Below are 16,178 nucleotides of genomic sequence, written 5' to 3' on the forward strand. Positions count from 1 at the left end.
ATATAAATTGCTAGTAAATGTGTATTATACACATCTATATATAGCTATATTGTCAAATTGAGGTATTTTCTCCTTAACTATTAGAATCTTGGGGACTCCTCTTCCTCCCCTCCCCCAGATCAGTATTTATATATAGAATCCAAAGAGAAAGTTCTAAGCAAAGGCTCTATTGTTCGCTGCCTCTGATTATGCCTCCTACTCATTTCCCTTGGCAATGGAAAGAGATATTTAGAAAGAAAAGAAAACTCAAGATTATTCAATTATTAACTATGTATTTTACCCTAATTTCATTGTTTGGCCTTATGCCTCTAAATTATTGAGAAGATTTGTTCCTGCTTCCAAAACTGTAATAGTGTTGAGCCCAACCCATATGAAATAGGATGTTTTGTTGTGTTTCTTTTTTGTTTTGTTTTATGGAGGGTTATAGGACTTTTTGGTAGCATTCTCATATCCGTAGATAACAAATCCTAATTAGAGGAGCCTTTGGTTATAGGATTTCCATCCCATTCAATCAATCACTGCCAGAGCATCTTAGGAACTATAAAACAAAAACATTCATTCTTCAAGTTCTTCAGTGAACTAAGACTAATGGAGGTACTGGTATTCTGAGATTTATCCAGATAGATGAAGAAACAAATGGAGACACAGACACCTGAGGGCTAACTAAGGAGCACAGAGTCCAGGCTCCAGTCTTCCTGAACCCTCCAACAGCAACAAAAAAATCCTTCAAAAATAAACCTCTTTAGATCAAGAAAGTTCATAGGTTCATAGGATAATAGATTCATAGTTGATAAAAGTGGAAATATATTTAGAAGAATTATATATGTTTAACCTATATTTGTCTAGGGAAGAGGGGTAGGAGGAAAGAAGGGAAAACATTTTGGAATACAAGGTTTTGCAAGGGTGACTATTGAAGTCTATTTTTGCATGTATTTTGAAAATAAAAAAAAAACTATTATTAAAAATACCTTTTATCTAAGCATAATTTTAGAGTTTATTAATGAAGATTGTTTACCACCTGATTAAGGAGATAATAGACTCAATATAAAGAATGAGACGTGCATTTTGTGTCCAATGTGAGACCTCCTATGCTTGACTGTGAACATTTGTTAAAAGATTTTTGCCTTCCTTTTTTCAGAAGAGAAGGAGATAGGAAGAAAAGAAAACAAATGTTTGTAATATCTGTAAAGTGCTTAATACAGAACCTGATACAGAGCAGGTGTTCAATAAATGCTTATTCTCGTCCCCAACTTGTCAATTAGAGAAAAAAAAAAGAAAGAAAAGAAACTTCAGCAAATTTTATTTAGAAATAAAAATGCTTACTTTGTTGGTTGGTTCATTCAAAAAAAAAGATTCACAGCTGGAAGGAATAGTAGAGGTCATCAAGTCCAGCAGCAGCTCCTCACTTCCCCATTTTACAGCTGGGAAAATTGAAGCATAGGTAGGTCAAGTGACTTGTCCAGGGTCATAAAGCTAGAAAGTGTTTAGGTAGGATTTTAACCCAGGTCCCCTTAATTCTAAGTTTCTTGCCCTATACCCTGGATCCCATACTGTCTCTGCTTCTTCCCTGCATGTGGCAATTAGCTTATCACAAAAATATTCATTTAGAAGATAATTACCCTAATGAAGTAATATAGAGAGTTTGGAGAGTTTGATCAGTTCCTCTTTTCAATTATTTTCCGACGGACCAAAAGTAACTGTGACTTGATTAGAAAAAAGAGTAAGGTACCAAAACAGTACTTTGTCCAAAGTTTCAGAGCTTTCTACATCATGACATCCTGCTTCTTACATTAGTCTCAGATGAGAAATATGATGATATTTTATTTTGTCTTAGAAAGAGATAATGTCTTAGGGGAAAGAAGTTTGAATTTGGAAACACAAAAGTAGATCTAAAAATCTGCTCTGTCCCTTACTCAATCTAGGAATTTGGGGAAGCCATTTCCCTTCCTCCTCATTTATAAAAGAAGGGCAGCAGATTAGATCATCGATAAGATTCTTTATAATCTTGACATTCTATAATTCTAAAAATTATAACAATGACAAACTCTACCTGAAGCCACATTTAAACTCAGGTCTTTGTGACTCCAGGCTTGGTGTTCTACTTATTGTGTCCCCCAGCTGCTATAAAAATATATATAAAATTACAAACTATCAAGAATGTATTAGAAAAGAAAGCAAAGAAAATCTGATTCCCATCATCCTTTATCAGTTTTAAGGGAGAAAGAAAGGGCAAGAGATATCTCTCAGGAGGATTCTTGTAATGATAATCCAAGCAGAATATGATATTTTTAAAATAACCTTCCCCTAATCCAGTGGTTCTCAAACTTTTGTTTTCAGTATCTTTATCCTATTAAAAATTATTGAGGATCTCTCTTTTGTTTATCTGGATTATATTTATAGACATTTACCATATTGGAAATAAAAACTATTTTTGAATTTGTAGACCCTCTAAAAGGGTTTCAGAGATCCCCAGGATTCTCTAGACCATACTTTGAGAACCACTACTTAACCCTTCTATACTATCTAGCCACTATCCCAGGTCTCTATTTCTTCAGCATCTCAAATCCTTGCCTTTTCCCCTCTAGAGCTAGAGACTGAAAAGAATAGATTTGACCTTATCCTGGAAGCTTCTGCAAGCTTTGCTGGTTATTTAGCTGGTACAGTGCCCTAGGCTGCACACTAAAAGGGCTTGCATTTGCCAAAGGAGGCTCATTAGAGGCTATATCCTAGCAGAAGGTAATAAAGAAAAGGAAGTGGCTCTGAAGAAGCCGCAGGTGGTAGCAGAGGGCAGCCTGGTAAATACAAAACCTGCAGAAAAATCTAGAGAGAGGACATGATGTCCAGAGTGATGGAGAAGGAATGTAATACATGACACACCCAGCAGAGAGCAGCATGATGATATCATTAGATAATATCAGCAGTTCTGCAGCATTGGAGGGAGGAGGAACCACAATCATATGTAAAATCTGATTATATGTATCTCCACATATATTCTCCATGTGTGCTCTGACTACACTGGTTCCTAGTCCATGTTCCCTAGCCATATATTTCCCCAGGGATCCCTCCTTGTGTATAAATCTGTAATCTTCCCTACTCATGATATGGCAAACCATGGGAATACATACAATGTGTATGCATATGGAAAAAAAAAATTATCACTGAATTTTTGAGGGGTTTTTGCTTGTTTTTGCTTTGGACTCGAGTGTCTGGTTGGCTGGTAAAAGGACATTGATGAAGGCTTTGACCTAAAGTTTTGAGTAAGTGCTAACCCACAGAGTATATCAAGCTGGGGTAACTTTTAGGAAGACCATGTTTTAGGGGATCCTTGGGTGGTATACTTCCTTTAAAATTTTTTTATTTATTTATATTTGTTTATTTTTGGTGGTATACTTCCTTATGCATAAATATGATGTCTTTCTTCAAAAACTCAACCTACTGAATAAAAGTTCAGATTCTACATGCATCTACAAATTCACTATGTTTATCTACATGAATTTTGGAAAACTGCAGGTCTATGAATGAAAGTTTAGCTCCCCCTACAATCTTTTTTTTTAGAATTACAATCTATAATTTTTATTTTACCCTTTGCAACTAATACAGTGCTATGCTTTGATGACTTATAAAACTTGCCCCTGGTATATAGGGAAATCCTAAGATTAAAAAAGGATTTTTAGATGTCAATCAAGTTGAATCTCATTTTATAGATTAGGGCTTCTTAACTTTTTTGCACATAAGACCCATTTTCACCTAAGAAATTTTTTTTGATCCCAAGTATATAAGTATATAAAATAGGCATGCAAATTAAATATTCACTGATAATAAATGATAACTTCACAACCCCCACATTTGGTTACATGACCCCATGTGGGGTTATGATCCACAGTTTAAGAAGTTTTGTTATAGGTGATAAAACAGGTTCTGAGAGATTTGGTATCTTTCCTGAAGTTATTCAGCCTGTATAATTAAATGGCAGTCAATCTTTAAAATCAATCTCATCTTACTGCAAATCCAGGGAAATGATTTCATGATTTATATCACAATAATAATATCTGCGACATACAAAGGCTAAGTTTAGAAAAAACAAGATTCTCATAATTAACAAGCTTCATAATTTAGTATTTAGAATTTAGATCTAGTATATAGAATTTAGTATTGGAATGTGCCTTTAAACACTAGAGAAAGGTAGGGAGGAAATATGTTGATAGATAGAATATGGATCAACACTATTCAAATGTCACTTGGATGACTTTTCTACTTGGTCCCAAAGGTTACCTTAGGAGCTGAGAGTAGAGATTAACCTAAGTATAAAAAAGAAATTTAGGTATTATGTAAAGACATATTTCCCAAGAATCAGAGCTCTCCACATTGCCTCCTAAGTTCATGAATTGCCCATCATTCAATTTCTTTAAGCAAAGATTAGATGACCACTTGTCAAGTTTGATGTGGAAAGGAAGTGGTTTGCTCATCATTTGAAATCTTTGGATTATCAGTGATTACCATTAGTTTTGGAAAGCAATCAGGTATACCTTTCAAGTAGGGACTTGTGGGTTTGCTTCCAATTTTGAGCATCTGCCTTAGGGTACAAACCGAGAAGACTCCTTATTTTGTCAACATGGATTGTCTTTTCTTTTCTAGAAAGCTAACTTCTACTATCCCTCTTCTATTTTAAGGTAAAAAGAAAGGTCAAGAGACCTTTCAAAAGGAATGGCATCAGAAAAAGTGAGTTGGGCCAAGCAATGTTTGTAAGTAGCTGTAAGAATACGGGGTCACTTCTCATTTTTAAAGTATATAGAGAATTGACTCAAATTTATAAGAATACAATCTATTCCCCAATTGACAAATCCCCAAAGGTTATGAACAGACTATTTTCAGATGAAATTAAAGCCATCAATGGTCATATGAAAAAAAATGTTCTAAATCATTATTGATTAGAAAAATACAAATTCATACCTCTCAAATTAGCTAAGGTGACAGGAAAAGATAATGAAAAATGTTTGAGAAGATGTGGAAAAACTGGGACACTAATGGATTCTTGGTGGAGTTGTGAAACAATACAAACATGCTGGAGAGTAATTTGGAACTCCAAAGGGCTATAAAACTGTGCATACCCTTTGATCCAGCAGTTGAATCTGTAATCTAAAGAGATCATGAAAAAGGGAAAAGGATCCACAAGTGCAAAAATGTTTGTAGCAGCCCTTTTGATAGTGGCAAGGAACTGGAAACTGGGTGGATGCCAATCAGGGAATGGCTGAGTAAGTTATGGTATATGAATGTAATGGAATATTATTGTTCTGTAAGAAATGATCAGTAGGATGACATCAGAAAGATCTGGAAAGACTTACATGAACTGATGCTGAGTGAAATGAGTAGAACCAAGAGAACACTGTAGAGAGCAACAACAAGATTATGTGATGATCAACTCTGATGGATTTGGCTCTTTTCAACAATGAGATGGCTAATTCCAATAGACATGATGGAGAGAGCCATCTGCATTCCGAAAGAGTATTGTAGGGACTGAATATGGATCACAACATAGTATTTTCGACTTTTTTGTTATTGTTTTTTTCTTTCTCATTTTTTCCCTTTTTGGTCTGGTTTTTCTTGTATAGCATGATAAATATGGAGATATGTTTAGAAGAATTGCACATGTTTAACTTACATTGGATTGCTTGTTATTGAGGGAAAGAGGTGGGGAAAGAGGAAGGAAAAAAATTTGGAATACAAGGTTTTACAAAGACGAATGTTGAAACTTTTATTTGTATGTATTTAGAAAAATATTATTTTTAAAAAAGATCATGGCCATTGCAAAACACAAAACTACATTCTCAGATGGTATGTGGAGATAAAGAACCATTGTCAATTTATACCATAATGTAAAATCCAGCAGATTACATTAAAGGGACAAATAGAGAAGGAATGAGAGGGAAAGAGCTCACTCCACACTGTCCCCTCAAATAGGGGTAAGATAAAAAGACTGTAGCTGAGCCAGACAAGACTATCAGGAGTCAACAAAGTGTAGCTGTCCCCATTGGTTGAGAATTATGATAGTGATACTCTTCTCCCCACTAGGACAACATGTATCTATTCCGAAGCTTATCTCTGCTTCTTTAGAATCTGTTTTGTATTTCTTTCCACCTGGTGTCTAGAATGCTAAGATAAAACTATGATTAACTCAATGCATTCCTAATCTGTATTTCATTAGCTCAAAGGAAGAGAAGACTATAAGTTACACAAGGGAGATTCTCTTTCCAATGGATTCTTAATTTTTCTCTTGGATCCCTAACAGCTAAAAACTCAAAATGGCCCAAAGAACTTTTGGTTTTTTTAATGATAGCACATTATTAACCACCCCATCCCTCAAAGCATGTATCAAAATAAATCTGGGCATCCTGGATTACCCTGAGCACAAATGAAACTAAGATGTTGGGAGGAGGTTTGGTAAATAGAAGCAGGAGAAGCTTCCATTGTTCTCTTCAAATCAGACTAAAAGCCCCATTCTCCCCCAATACTTCCTCTCAAACCCAGGAACACTTTAAGATATGATATAGGAAAAAAATAGCCCTCCTAAAGAGGAGGGTGAGAGGTAGATGGAAAGGGAGTATCTAATTTTACTCAGATGACTGCATACTACTTCTGTTAGATGAATCAAGTTCAAACTATTTTGACATCCAAGTCCTTCCATAATTTGCATTTCAAGCTTTGTCTCACAACTTATGCTCCATTCTCAAATGGTGTGTGGAGTAAGGAATCATTTGTCAGTTTCTACCATAATGTAAAAACTCAGCATTATGTTAAAAGGACAGAGAAAGAATGAGAGAGGGAAAGAGGTTATTCACATTATTGTCCCATAGGACTCCTATGCTCCAACCAAAATGGACCATTTGCTGTTCTCTATATGTGTTATGAGCTATCTTATCTCTTTGACTTAATTCAGACTATTCCCTCTACTTCCACTTTTGCCTGCTATTATATCTATCCTTTAAGATACAGCTCAAATTTTATTTCTTTCATGAATCTTTCTCTCATCTCCCCACCTTTCATCTTTCAGAGCTCCCACAGCACTGGTTTTTCATTTAATATCTACTGATTTTATCTTATTTTGTATTACAGTTTGTGTATATGCCTTGTCTCTATTAGATTGTGAGTTCCATTAGGGTAGGAACTGTGGCTTGTTTAATTATATCTTTCTCAACACCTAGCACAATGTTCTGCCAATAGCAGATGCTCAATAAATGTTTGTTGAAGTAAAAGGAGATAGAAAAGGGGGGGTAGGAGTTGAAAAATGAAGAATTAGAAAAAAAGAAAGGAAAATAAGAATTAGAACTAAAGAAAAACCTCAGAGATTACCTAATTTAATTTACATATTTTATGTTTGGGGAAACTGAGGTAAAGGTTGTGACTTGGTCCAGATCATTCAATATTAAGTGGAAGAGCTAAGATTCAAACTTGAGCTTTCTGACTTCAAATCATTTAAGAAAGAAAAGAAAGAGGAGGTAAGGATATAAGAGATAAAGAAGATAGCCAGCATGACTATGTTTCCATATATTAAATTATCCTTTCCTTCAGAAAAGCATTTATATCTGCTTCTTTGGAGTCTATTTTCTGTCCACCTAGTCTCTAAAACTGAGTATTAAGAGAAAACTGTGGTTAGCTCATTGCATTATTTGCTCAAAGTTAAAAGAGAGGAAGACTATGGCAAACTACATAAAAGAGAAACTTTTCTGTAACTTGGATTTCTAATAACTGGAGGGTTCAAGATAACCTGAAGTTTTGTTTTCACAATTTTTTTTGATAGAATATTGTTAAATTCCCCCAAAGCAAGTATCAAAATGAATGTGAACCCTCTGGTTTTCTGCCTCAGTCCCTAATCCCATCTTCCCTGGTATACATGTAAACAGAAGCAATTGGAAGAGATCTCATTTATGTAGAGTCTTCTAGAGTCAGGGACCAAAAATCAGTCTTTTTGTGATGACCCTCTTCAAATTTATGTGAGCTAGTCCTTGAACAATGAACATATAGTGGTCTCAAAAGACTCAGTGTGGTTTTAAACTTTTGTTGTTTAGTAGTTTTTCAGTCATGTCCAACTCTTTGTGAGGAAAAGGGGGAAATTGAAGCAAACAAGGTTAAAGGATCTGTCCAGAATCACACACTAGTAAGAGTCTGAGGCTAGACTTGAATCCAGGTTTTCCTGACTTTAAGGGTTGATGCTCTATCCACTGTAACACCTAACTGTCCTGTGGTTTTAAGCTACTAAAACTAAAAACTGCATTAAGCTTGCCAAAGTTTAAAACCATAATAAGACTTCTGAGGACCTGCTCTATTATCAATCTCAAAGCTTTTTTGTTTTAAAAAGATTTATTAAATCACAGCACTCTCTGGAAATAGCTCCAAACTCTCTCTCTCTTTCCCTCCTTCCCCTCTCCATTCCTTGAGAAGGCCAGCAACTTGATATAGATTAAACATATGCAGTCAGACAAAACATATTTCCACATTACCTATGTTTTGAAAGAAAACATACAAAAAAAGTGGGCTTCAATCTGCATTCAGAGTCCATCAGTTCTTTCTCTGGAGATGAATAGCATTTTTCAACACAAGTCCTTTGGAATTGTCTTGAGTTATTGTATTACTGAAAATAGCTAAGTTATTCAGTTATTGAATAGTCTAAAAACCCAAGGTCACTACTTTTCCATGATGAGAAATCCAGATTTAAGAATAGGACTTTGGTGGAGAAACAGTGGTATAAATAATTCCCAATAGGCAAGAGTTCAAGTCTTTCATGTCTGAGTTTTAGAATGTATAATGTTTTGAGCAGCAGCTTTACCTTCCTAATTGTGTTTTCTGAGATTTGCACTAAACTTAGCCTGCATTTCTGGAATTTAGAAAAGTCAATAGTGAAAAACATCATCCTGAAGTATTCAGCCAAAGATTAACAATGGAGAAATTATACACTATCTTATAAGTAGAAAAGACCAAGGAAAGATAGATTTCTGGGTATGAGAGCTCCATTTTCATCCCTCTCATTTCCTGAAGCCAGTTTAATCACATTTAGCTTTTGGCATACCAATACCACACTAATTTCCCAAGTATATCCAGATTCAAGTATGCATCCAATGATTTCAGAAAAATCTGTAAAGTCTTATGCGAACGTTAAAACAAAGTGAATGAGCAGGACCAGGAAAACATTGTATATAGTAACAGTAGTAACCGAATGTGAAAGACTTAGTTGTTTTCAGTAATACAATAATCCAAGACACTTCCTAAGGACTTATGATAAAAAATGTTATCCACTCTCAGAGTAAGAACTGACAGAATCTAAATACAGATAGAAGCATGCTTTTTTTTAGCCTTCTTTTTTCCCCTTTATTAAAGTTTTTTATTTTTCAAACCATATGTGTGGACAATTTTTCAACATTAGCCCTTGCAAAATCTTGTGTTCCAATTTTCCCCCCTTTCCTCATGCCCTTCCCCAGATAGCAAGTAGTCCAATAGATGTTAAATATGGTAGAAATATATGTTAAATCCAATATATGCATACATATTTATACAATTATTGTGCCACACAAGAAAAATCAAATCAAACCAATAAAAAAAGGGGGAAAAAAAGAAGCAAAATAAATGCAAGCAAACAACAACAAAAAAAGTGAAAATGGTATGTTGTGAGCCACATTCAGCTCCCACAGTCTTCTCTCTGGGTGTAGATGGCTCTCTTTATTACTGAACAAGTGAAACTGGTTTGAATCATCTCATTGTTGAAGAGAATCACATCTATCAGAATTAGTCATTGTATAATCTTCTTGTGTATCATGATCTCCTGGTTCTGCTCATTTCACTTAGCACCAGTTCATGTAGGTCTCTCCAGGTCTTTCTGAAATCATCCTGCTGGTCATTTCTTACAGAATAATAATATCCCATAACATCCATATCCCATAATTTATTCAGCCATTCTCCAACTGAGGAGCATCCATTCAGTTTCCAGTTTCTGGCCACTACAAAGAGGGCTGCCACAAACATTCTTGCACATTTGGGTCCCTTTCCCTTCTTTAAGATCTCTTTGGGATATAAGCCCAGTATTGGCACTGCTGGATCAAGGGGTATGCACAGTTTGATAAACTCTTTGAGCATAGTTCCAAACTGCTGTCCAGAATGGTTGCATCCTATCACAGTTCCACCAACAATGTATTAGTGTCCCAGTAGAAGCATCCTTTAAAAAAAAAAAAAAAAACACTTTTTTGGTTTGGTTTTTTTTTTTCTTTGTTTATTTTGGTCTGTTTTTTCTTTCACAACATGGCTAATATGGAGATGAATTGCATGATTGTATACATATAATCCATATCAAATTACTTTCCTTCTCACAGAAGGAGGAAAGATAGGAAGAGAGAATTTGGAGCTCAAATTTTTTTAGAAAACAAATGTTAAAAATTTAGTTTACATGTAATTGGAAAATCAAGTATCCTTCTAGGGCACAATTATTGCAGAATGCAGCCCTGTCTTTCTAGGTGCTTTTCTGGAGTGGATTGCTTTGATTTCCAATCCTACACTTGTGTCTTTCCCAGAACGATTCTTCTCACCACAGTCTCCCAGACCTGCCTTGAATTTCTGCAGTGGAATCTGGGAGTTCCAAAGTAGGCTCTTGTTTGGCTTCAGTGACCCTAGTTCTATTTTGAAACTAATTGGGACCGGTTTTATACAAGGCCAACCTTTCTTTTTCTGCTATCTTCATCTCAATCTCTTCCCACAGCTCTGCAAACTTGAGTCTGCCCTTGCTAGTCAGACATCAGGTGTCCTCACACATCCTTGCCATATACCATCCCCTTGGTTATTTTGCCCTTCAAAAGGCAAAAGTTCTTGAAAGCTATGGGGAAGAATGAGAGTTCTCTGAGATAAGAAATCCTCTTTAAAGTAATTCAGAGAAACCAAGACACCAAAAAAAAAAAAAAAAAAAAAAAAAAAACACAGGAGAGACTAAGACTGATACTGATCTGAGGTGAGAAGACTGGTAACAAGACAAGTTATCATTATGTATAGAAATGGAGGAATCATGTGAACTGGGATTGATTGGGATAAACTGAGAGAAAAGCCGTGAGAAAGAGACTGGGCACAAAAAGGAGACGGAGGTGGGGGTGCTGCTGGCTCAAACTGGGGACAGACAGAGAGGCTGGAGTGGGGACAGAGTCTGTGCTCACAGCTCAGAAATGTCCTAGCTTAGCCAGCAAACACGACTTGGCCCCCTTTACCCCTCCTCACTCACCCTCTAACCTCCAGCAATCTGTTCCCCCTCACGGCATCCTTACTAGATTCCCAAGAGACAGAGTTAAGTCCTAAGACAGGGGCTCACAAATTAGGTATCTTGTCTTTTTCCATTCTCCACTCCCCTCATATAACCTTGGCACCTTGCCTTTCAGTCTCCATTTGTTTTCCCTTTCTAGAATTCAGGCTTACTACTTCAAAACCCTCATTTCTCCCTATTGGGCTCTATTCCCTTCCAAACCCCCCTCCGGGGGGGGGAAGAGGGGGGATGACTGATTAAATGCAGATCAGAAAAAAGAAGAGAAAATAAACAGATGTCTGCAGGGGGAACCATTGGGAAAAGGAAGAATATGGAGAGGGCTAAAATAGGATAGCTGAGAGCAAGAGTAGAAAGTGGGAACTGCAATGATAAGCTGAGAACAAGGAGATCAGAGCATCTCTAACTTGAGAGGAAAGTAGAGTCTCACAAGAGAACACATGGGTTGGGGGGCTAGGACGCTGGGTCCAGCAATGAGTTAACGTCTACTGTGGTTTTTCTCAGACAGCCTGTAATGAGAGCCAGGTGTCCCACTGGCCCCATTCCCATTCACCCCCACCCCTGACCCCCTCCTTCTTCTAGTGTAAACTGATCCTGTTTCAGTAAGGGAAGGGGGAGGGGGAGATTGCAGACAAGGGGGTGGGGGGGAGGGATCTGGGAAGACCTGGCTGGTGCTCAGACAAATAACTCTGTCCTGTCCCAGCACTGCAGAGAGAGAACAGCCTCCGAGCTGAGCGGACAACATGAAGGTATTGGGAAAAAACTTGGCTCTAGACAGGAATCTCCTACCAGAAAGGCCACTATTATGGCCTAGCATGAATCTGTCACCTAAGGGAGACTCTTACACAATTAGAAATGACTACCTTTTATGTGGGTACAATAAACTGAGAGGATGCAAAGGATGCTGGAGGGAGATAAAATTAAGAGTGATGGAAACTAGTTGTTTCCCATTATGATTTGGGATGGAAGGAGGCCTTATCATATAGGGGACTGTTAAGTTGGTCAGGGGTATTAGATTTTTGGAAATTAATCAAAGGAAGGACATTTTTTTTGGGGGGGGATGAAATACTATCTCTCAAGTAAGAATCTTAAAACATCAAACTGACTTTAGGGTTGATGTTGGAAATTTCCGGGTTCCTGTATATGTAACTATTTATCTTCTACTCTCCAGGTCTCTCTGTTGCTGCTCTTCTTCTTCCTTCATACTCCCTGCTGCTCCTCTCAGTCTTCTAGAATCCGGGGAGACGGTAAGTTGCTAATCAGGGACATTCACATCCCAATCCCTTGACAAAAGGGGGCTAAGGTGATGCAGGGAAAAGCATTCCTTTGAATCAGAGGGATAGGATGAAAAGCATTCCTTTGAATCAGAGGGATAGGAAGGGTGGAGACAGTTCTGAACCAGGGACATCAAAAGCATCTCGTTAGGAGTAGAGATGGCAGTGGTGGAAGTAAAGAGATAGTGCACTAAACAGGCAATCAGGAGACGTAAGTTCAAATCTCAGTTCTGTCACTGACTTGCTGAGGAACTTTAGCTCAGTATGTCAGCAAAATGACAGCTTTGGAAAACATCTCATTTAGCTTCTTGGATCTATAAAAAAGCAAGGTTTTCCACCCCCATAGAAAATCAGGTTGGGAGTTGAGAATTCGTTCACCCCAGAGAATAACTGATATTCTTTGTTCTTTTTCTCTTAGCTCTGGAAAAACCCTGCGCTCAGCAACCCCTGGACTGTGATGACATCTATGCGCAGGGTTACCGAGCTGATGGGGTTTACCTTATCTATCCCTCAGGACCCAGTGTTCCCGTGCCAGTCTTCTGTGATATGAACACTGATGAGGGCAAATGGACGGTAAGACACACGAGTGCTACTAAGCTTTCACAAGGCAGGGAGACTAGCGGTGAAAGCAGCAATCTAAGCTGTGTGATTAATTGCTTAATTGCTTTGGATTCCTATTCCTCCATCTATAAAATGAGTACTGTACTAGATGAGCTCTAAGATCACGTTTGGCTGACTCTTGGATTCTATAAAAAAGGAGGATCAGGGAAACTAGGTAAAAAGAGAGGAAAATCTTAGAAAGTGGAGGCATTTTATAAAAAGAACATGATGCTGTTTGAGGAGAGACCAGTAAGTGAAGGAAAAGCTGAAAACAGAAATTGATTCAAGGGATACCAGAATCAATTTCAAATAAAACTCATACTCTCTCCCCCCATCAGGCTTTACCCAGTTCAGTTTCCTACTTTCTTGGCTCCAGGTTTTCCAGAAGAGATTCAATGGTTCTGTCAGCTTCTTCAGAGGCTGGAATGACTACAAGCTGGGTTTTGGTCGAGCTGATGGGGAGTACTGGCTGGGTAAGGTGAAAAGAGAACGGGGGCCTGGAGGGCAGACGTCTAGGAAGGGTGTGGAGGCTGAGAGACAGCCAGGGACTGATGACTTGAATTCTGAGGTGGGAGCATTGGGAGACTGACAGGCTCCTAACCTCCCTTGGCCTTCTAGGGCTGCAGAACATCCACCTCCTGACTCTGAAGCAAAAGTATGAGCTGCGTGTAGACTTGGAAGACTTTGAGAACAATACAGCCCATGCCAAGTACACAGAATTCTCTATTTCCCCCAATGCTATCAACGCAGAGGAAGATGGCTACACTCTCTATGTAACCGGTTTTGAAGATGGGGGAGCAGGTAACACTCCACTCTGTCCCCATTCCTCTCGGCTATTTCCCCGCCATTCCCCAGTTTTGGTCATTTGGAGATGAGGGCCCTGGGGAAGGAGAGATGACTAGACGCTGGCACTACCAGACTGGTCCCCAAGCCTGAGGCCCTCACATTCCCTCTGAGGTCCCACCCACCTTCCCCTCCCACATCTGGCAGGATCCACAGCTGAGACAGGGCCAAACTTCAGCCTCAGCCTTGGCACCAAAAGGAAGCTAGTCCGTTTGCTCCAAGCCTTCTGCTTCCCTCTCCCCATCACAGAGCAGATGTTTTCCTTAATTTCAGAAGCACATTTGTCTAACATCTGGTACGGGTGGGGGAGGTAGCTATCTTCCCTTGCCCGCAGTGTGCCATATAGCTCTCATTGTCATATTCTACTGCAGTCACTCTCCACTCATAGCCATTCAATCTTTACAATCAATTCTCCAACCTGTACTCTCCTTTCCTCCCTTCTTCCCAGGTGATTCTCTTTCCTACCACAGTGGCCAGAAATTCTCCACCTTTGACCAGGACCAGGACCAATTTGTGCAGAACTGTGCAGTACTCTCATCTGGAGCCTTCTGGTTCCGGAGCTGTCACTTTGCCAATCTCAATGGCTTCTATCTGGGGGGGAACCATGTTTCCTATGCCAATGGTATCAACTGGGCCCAGTGGAAAGGATTCTATTATTCCCTTAAGCGTACTGAGATGAAAATTCGTCGTATCTGAGAGTAGCATCCCTTCATATAACAATTATAACCCTCCTTCTTTTCTTTCATCCGGCTCTCTATTTAGCTACTGACTTATGTGGCTATTCATTTTTCTACTGACTTCCCAGTCCTTGTATTTTTGTTATTTGTCAGTTAACACTTATTCCTGGGTCCTGAGCTAATGGCCTTTGCCTTTACTCAGCTAGTATCAGTCCCACCTAGTTTTAATTCATTTTTATGCCCAGATAACACTGAGGAAAGTGTTATACTGGATACAAGGCAGCCTTGGAGTTAAGACGAGCTGGGTCCAAGTTCTCTAATACAGATTACTTAAACTATCCTGGTGACATCATGTAATCTGTGTCGAACAACAACTCTATGACAACTACAGATAAATGATCTGACTATAGGAATAGGATTTTTAAACATGAAATTCTCCTTATCAATTAAATCACTTGTCTAGACCAAACAAAAAACCCAAACCCAACAAAACTTTGCTATTATTTAGCTGTTAAATCCCTTACCCCAGATCTAGTTTATTTTAATGTCCAGCTAATACCACTATCTCTAACTTAAGGCCAAATTACATAATGTTTCTCTCTCCCTAAAAAGGCTGAACGAATGGTTAACCTCTGTCATCTGAGTAGAGCTGCTTCCTAACTGTGCCCCCAGATTTTTTAATGAGCTGTGCTCACAGACTACCCAAGGAATAAGCTTAGTTTAGCTGTCATACTTAGCTACAAACTACATATTCACTCCCGAAATGGTTGATTTGTGACATATGATTATGATTGTCATTGGGAATCACCAGAGTCAGTAGTTCATTAATTGTGGTCTCTTAAATTCCAACTTGGAGCCAGCTGCCTTTGGCCATCTTCCACAGTTGTCAATTCTTTACTCCAGGGCCAGCTAATATCGTGCTGTCACAATGAGCTGTTATTATGTCCCACTGCAGATCCAACTCCACTCTAATGTTTATCTATAATGGCTGCCAATTCTCCTACCCTAGAACTCTACTAGTGTCATCATATCCTTTCCTGAAACCTCATTCTACTTCAGAGGTGAGTATCAGAAATGGCCACACTCCAGTACCAGCTGTTCCTAACCTTTATTACTTCCAAAGCTAGTTAGTTGCTTTCTGTTCTATTTCCCAGTTTATATTATATACTATTGATGAAAATATGTAAGTTCCAGCCGTCCCACCCCATCCAATCAAGTGCATTTTAGTGGCAAGTATAAGGAAAGGTGGAAAAGAAATGATTCATTGATGGGATAAAACTATCTTACTACAATACCTTAAGTCTATTCCCAGTCAGCAGCAACTACATTCCTTCAGATTGTGTTCAGGCAGGAAAACAGAACCCATCACTACAACAGTTTACTGGGAGCATAAAGTAGAGAACAAATAGGATGAAGAGTAGATCAGCTAAGAACACAGCAAAGTGAGAACCACAATTTGTCAATAAACCTACAGGAATACCCAATCTAAAGAAACCGTTT

The 16,178-nt window shown here is 38.3% G+C and overlaps 1 protein-coding gene across 1 annotated transcript; it reads left to right on the plus strand.

The window, feature by feature from the left end:
- The first annotated feature begins 11,941 nt into the window (after positions 1–11,941).
- On the plus strand, positions 11,942–16,172 carry MFAP4 (microfibril associated protein 4). Its single transcript, XM_051996618.1, has 6 exons — positions 11,942–12,033; positions 12,456–12,531; positions 12,977–13,131; positions 13,535–13,631; positions 13,777–13,959; positions 14,450–16,172. The coding sequence occupies exons 1-6, from the start codon at positions 12,028–12,030 to the stop codon at positions 14,695–14,697; spliced, it is 765 nt and encodes a 254-aa protein (XP_051852578.1). The 5' UTR covers positions 11,942–12,027; the 3' UTR covers positions 14,698–16,172.
- Positions 16,173–16,178: the final 6 nt, after the last annotated feature.

The sequence above is a fragment of the Antechinus flavipes genome, chromosome 1, assembly GCF_016432865.1.
Source record: "Antechinus flavipes isolate AdamAnt ecotype Samford, QLD, Australia chromosome 1, AdamAnt_v2, whole genome shotgun sequence".
Taxonomy (NCBI): domain Eukaryota; kingdom Metazoa; phylum Chordata; class Mammalia; order Dasyuromorphia; family Dasyuridae; genus Antechinus; species Antechinus flavipes.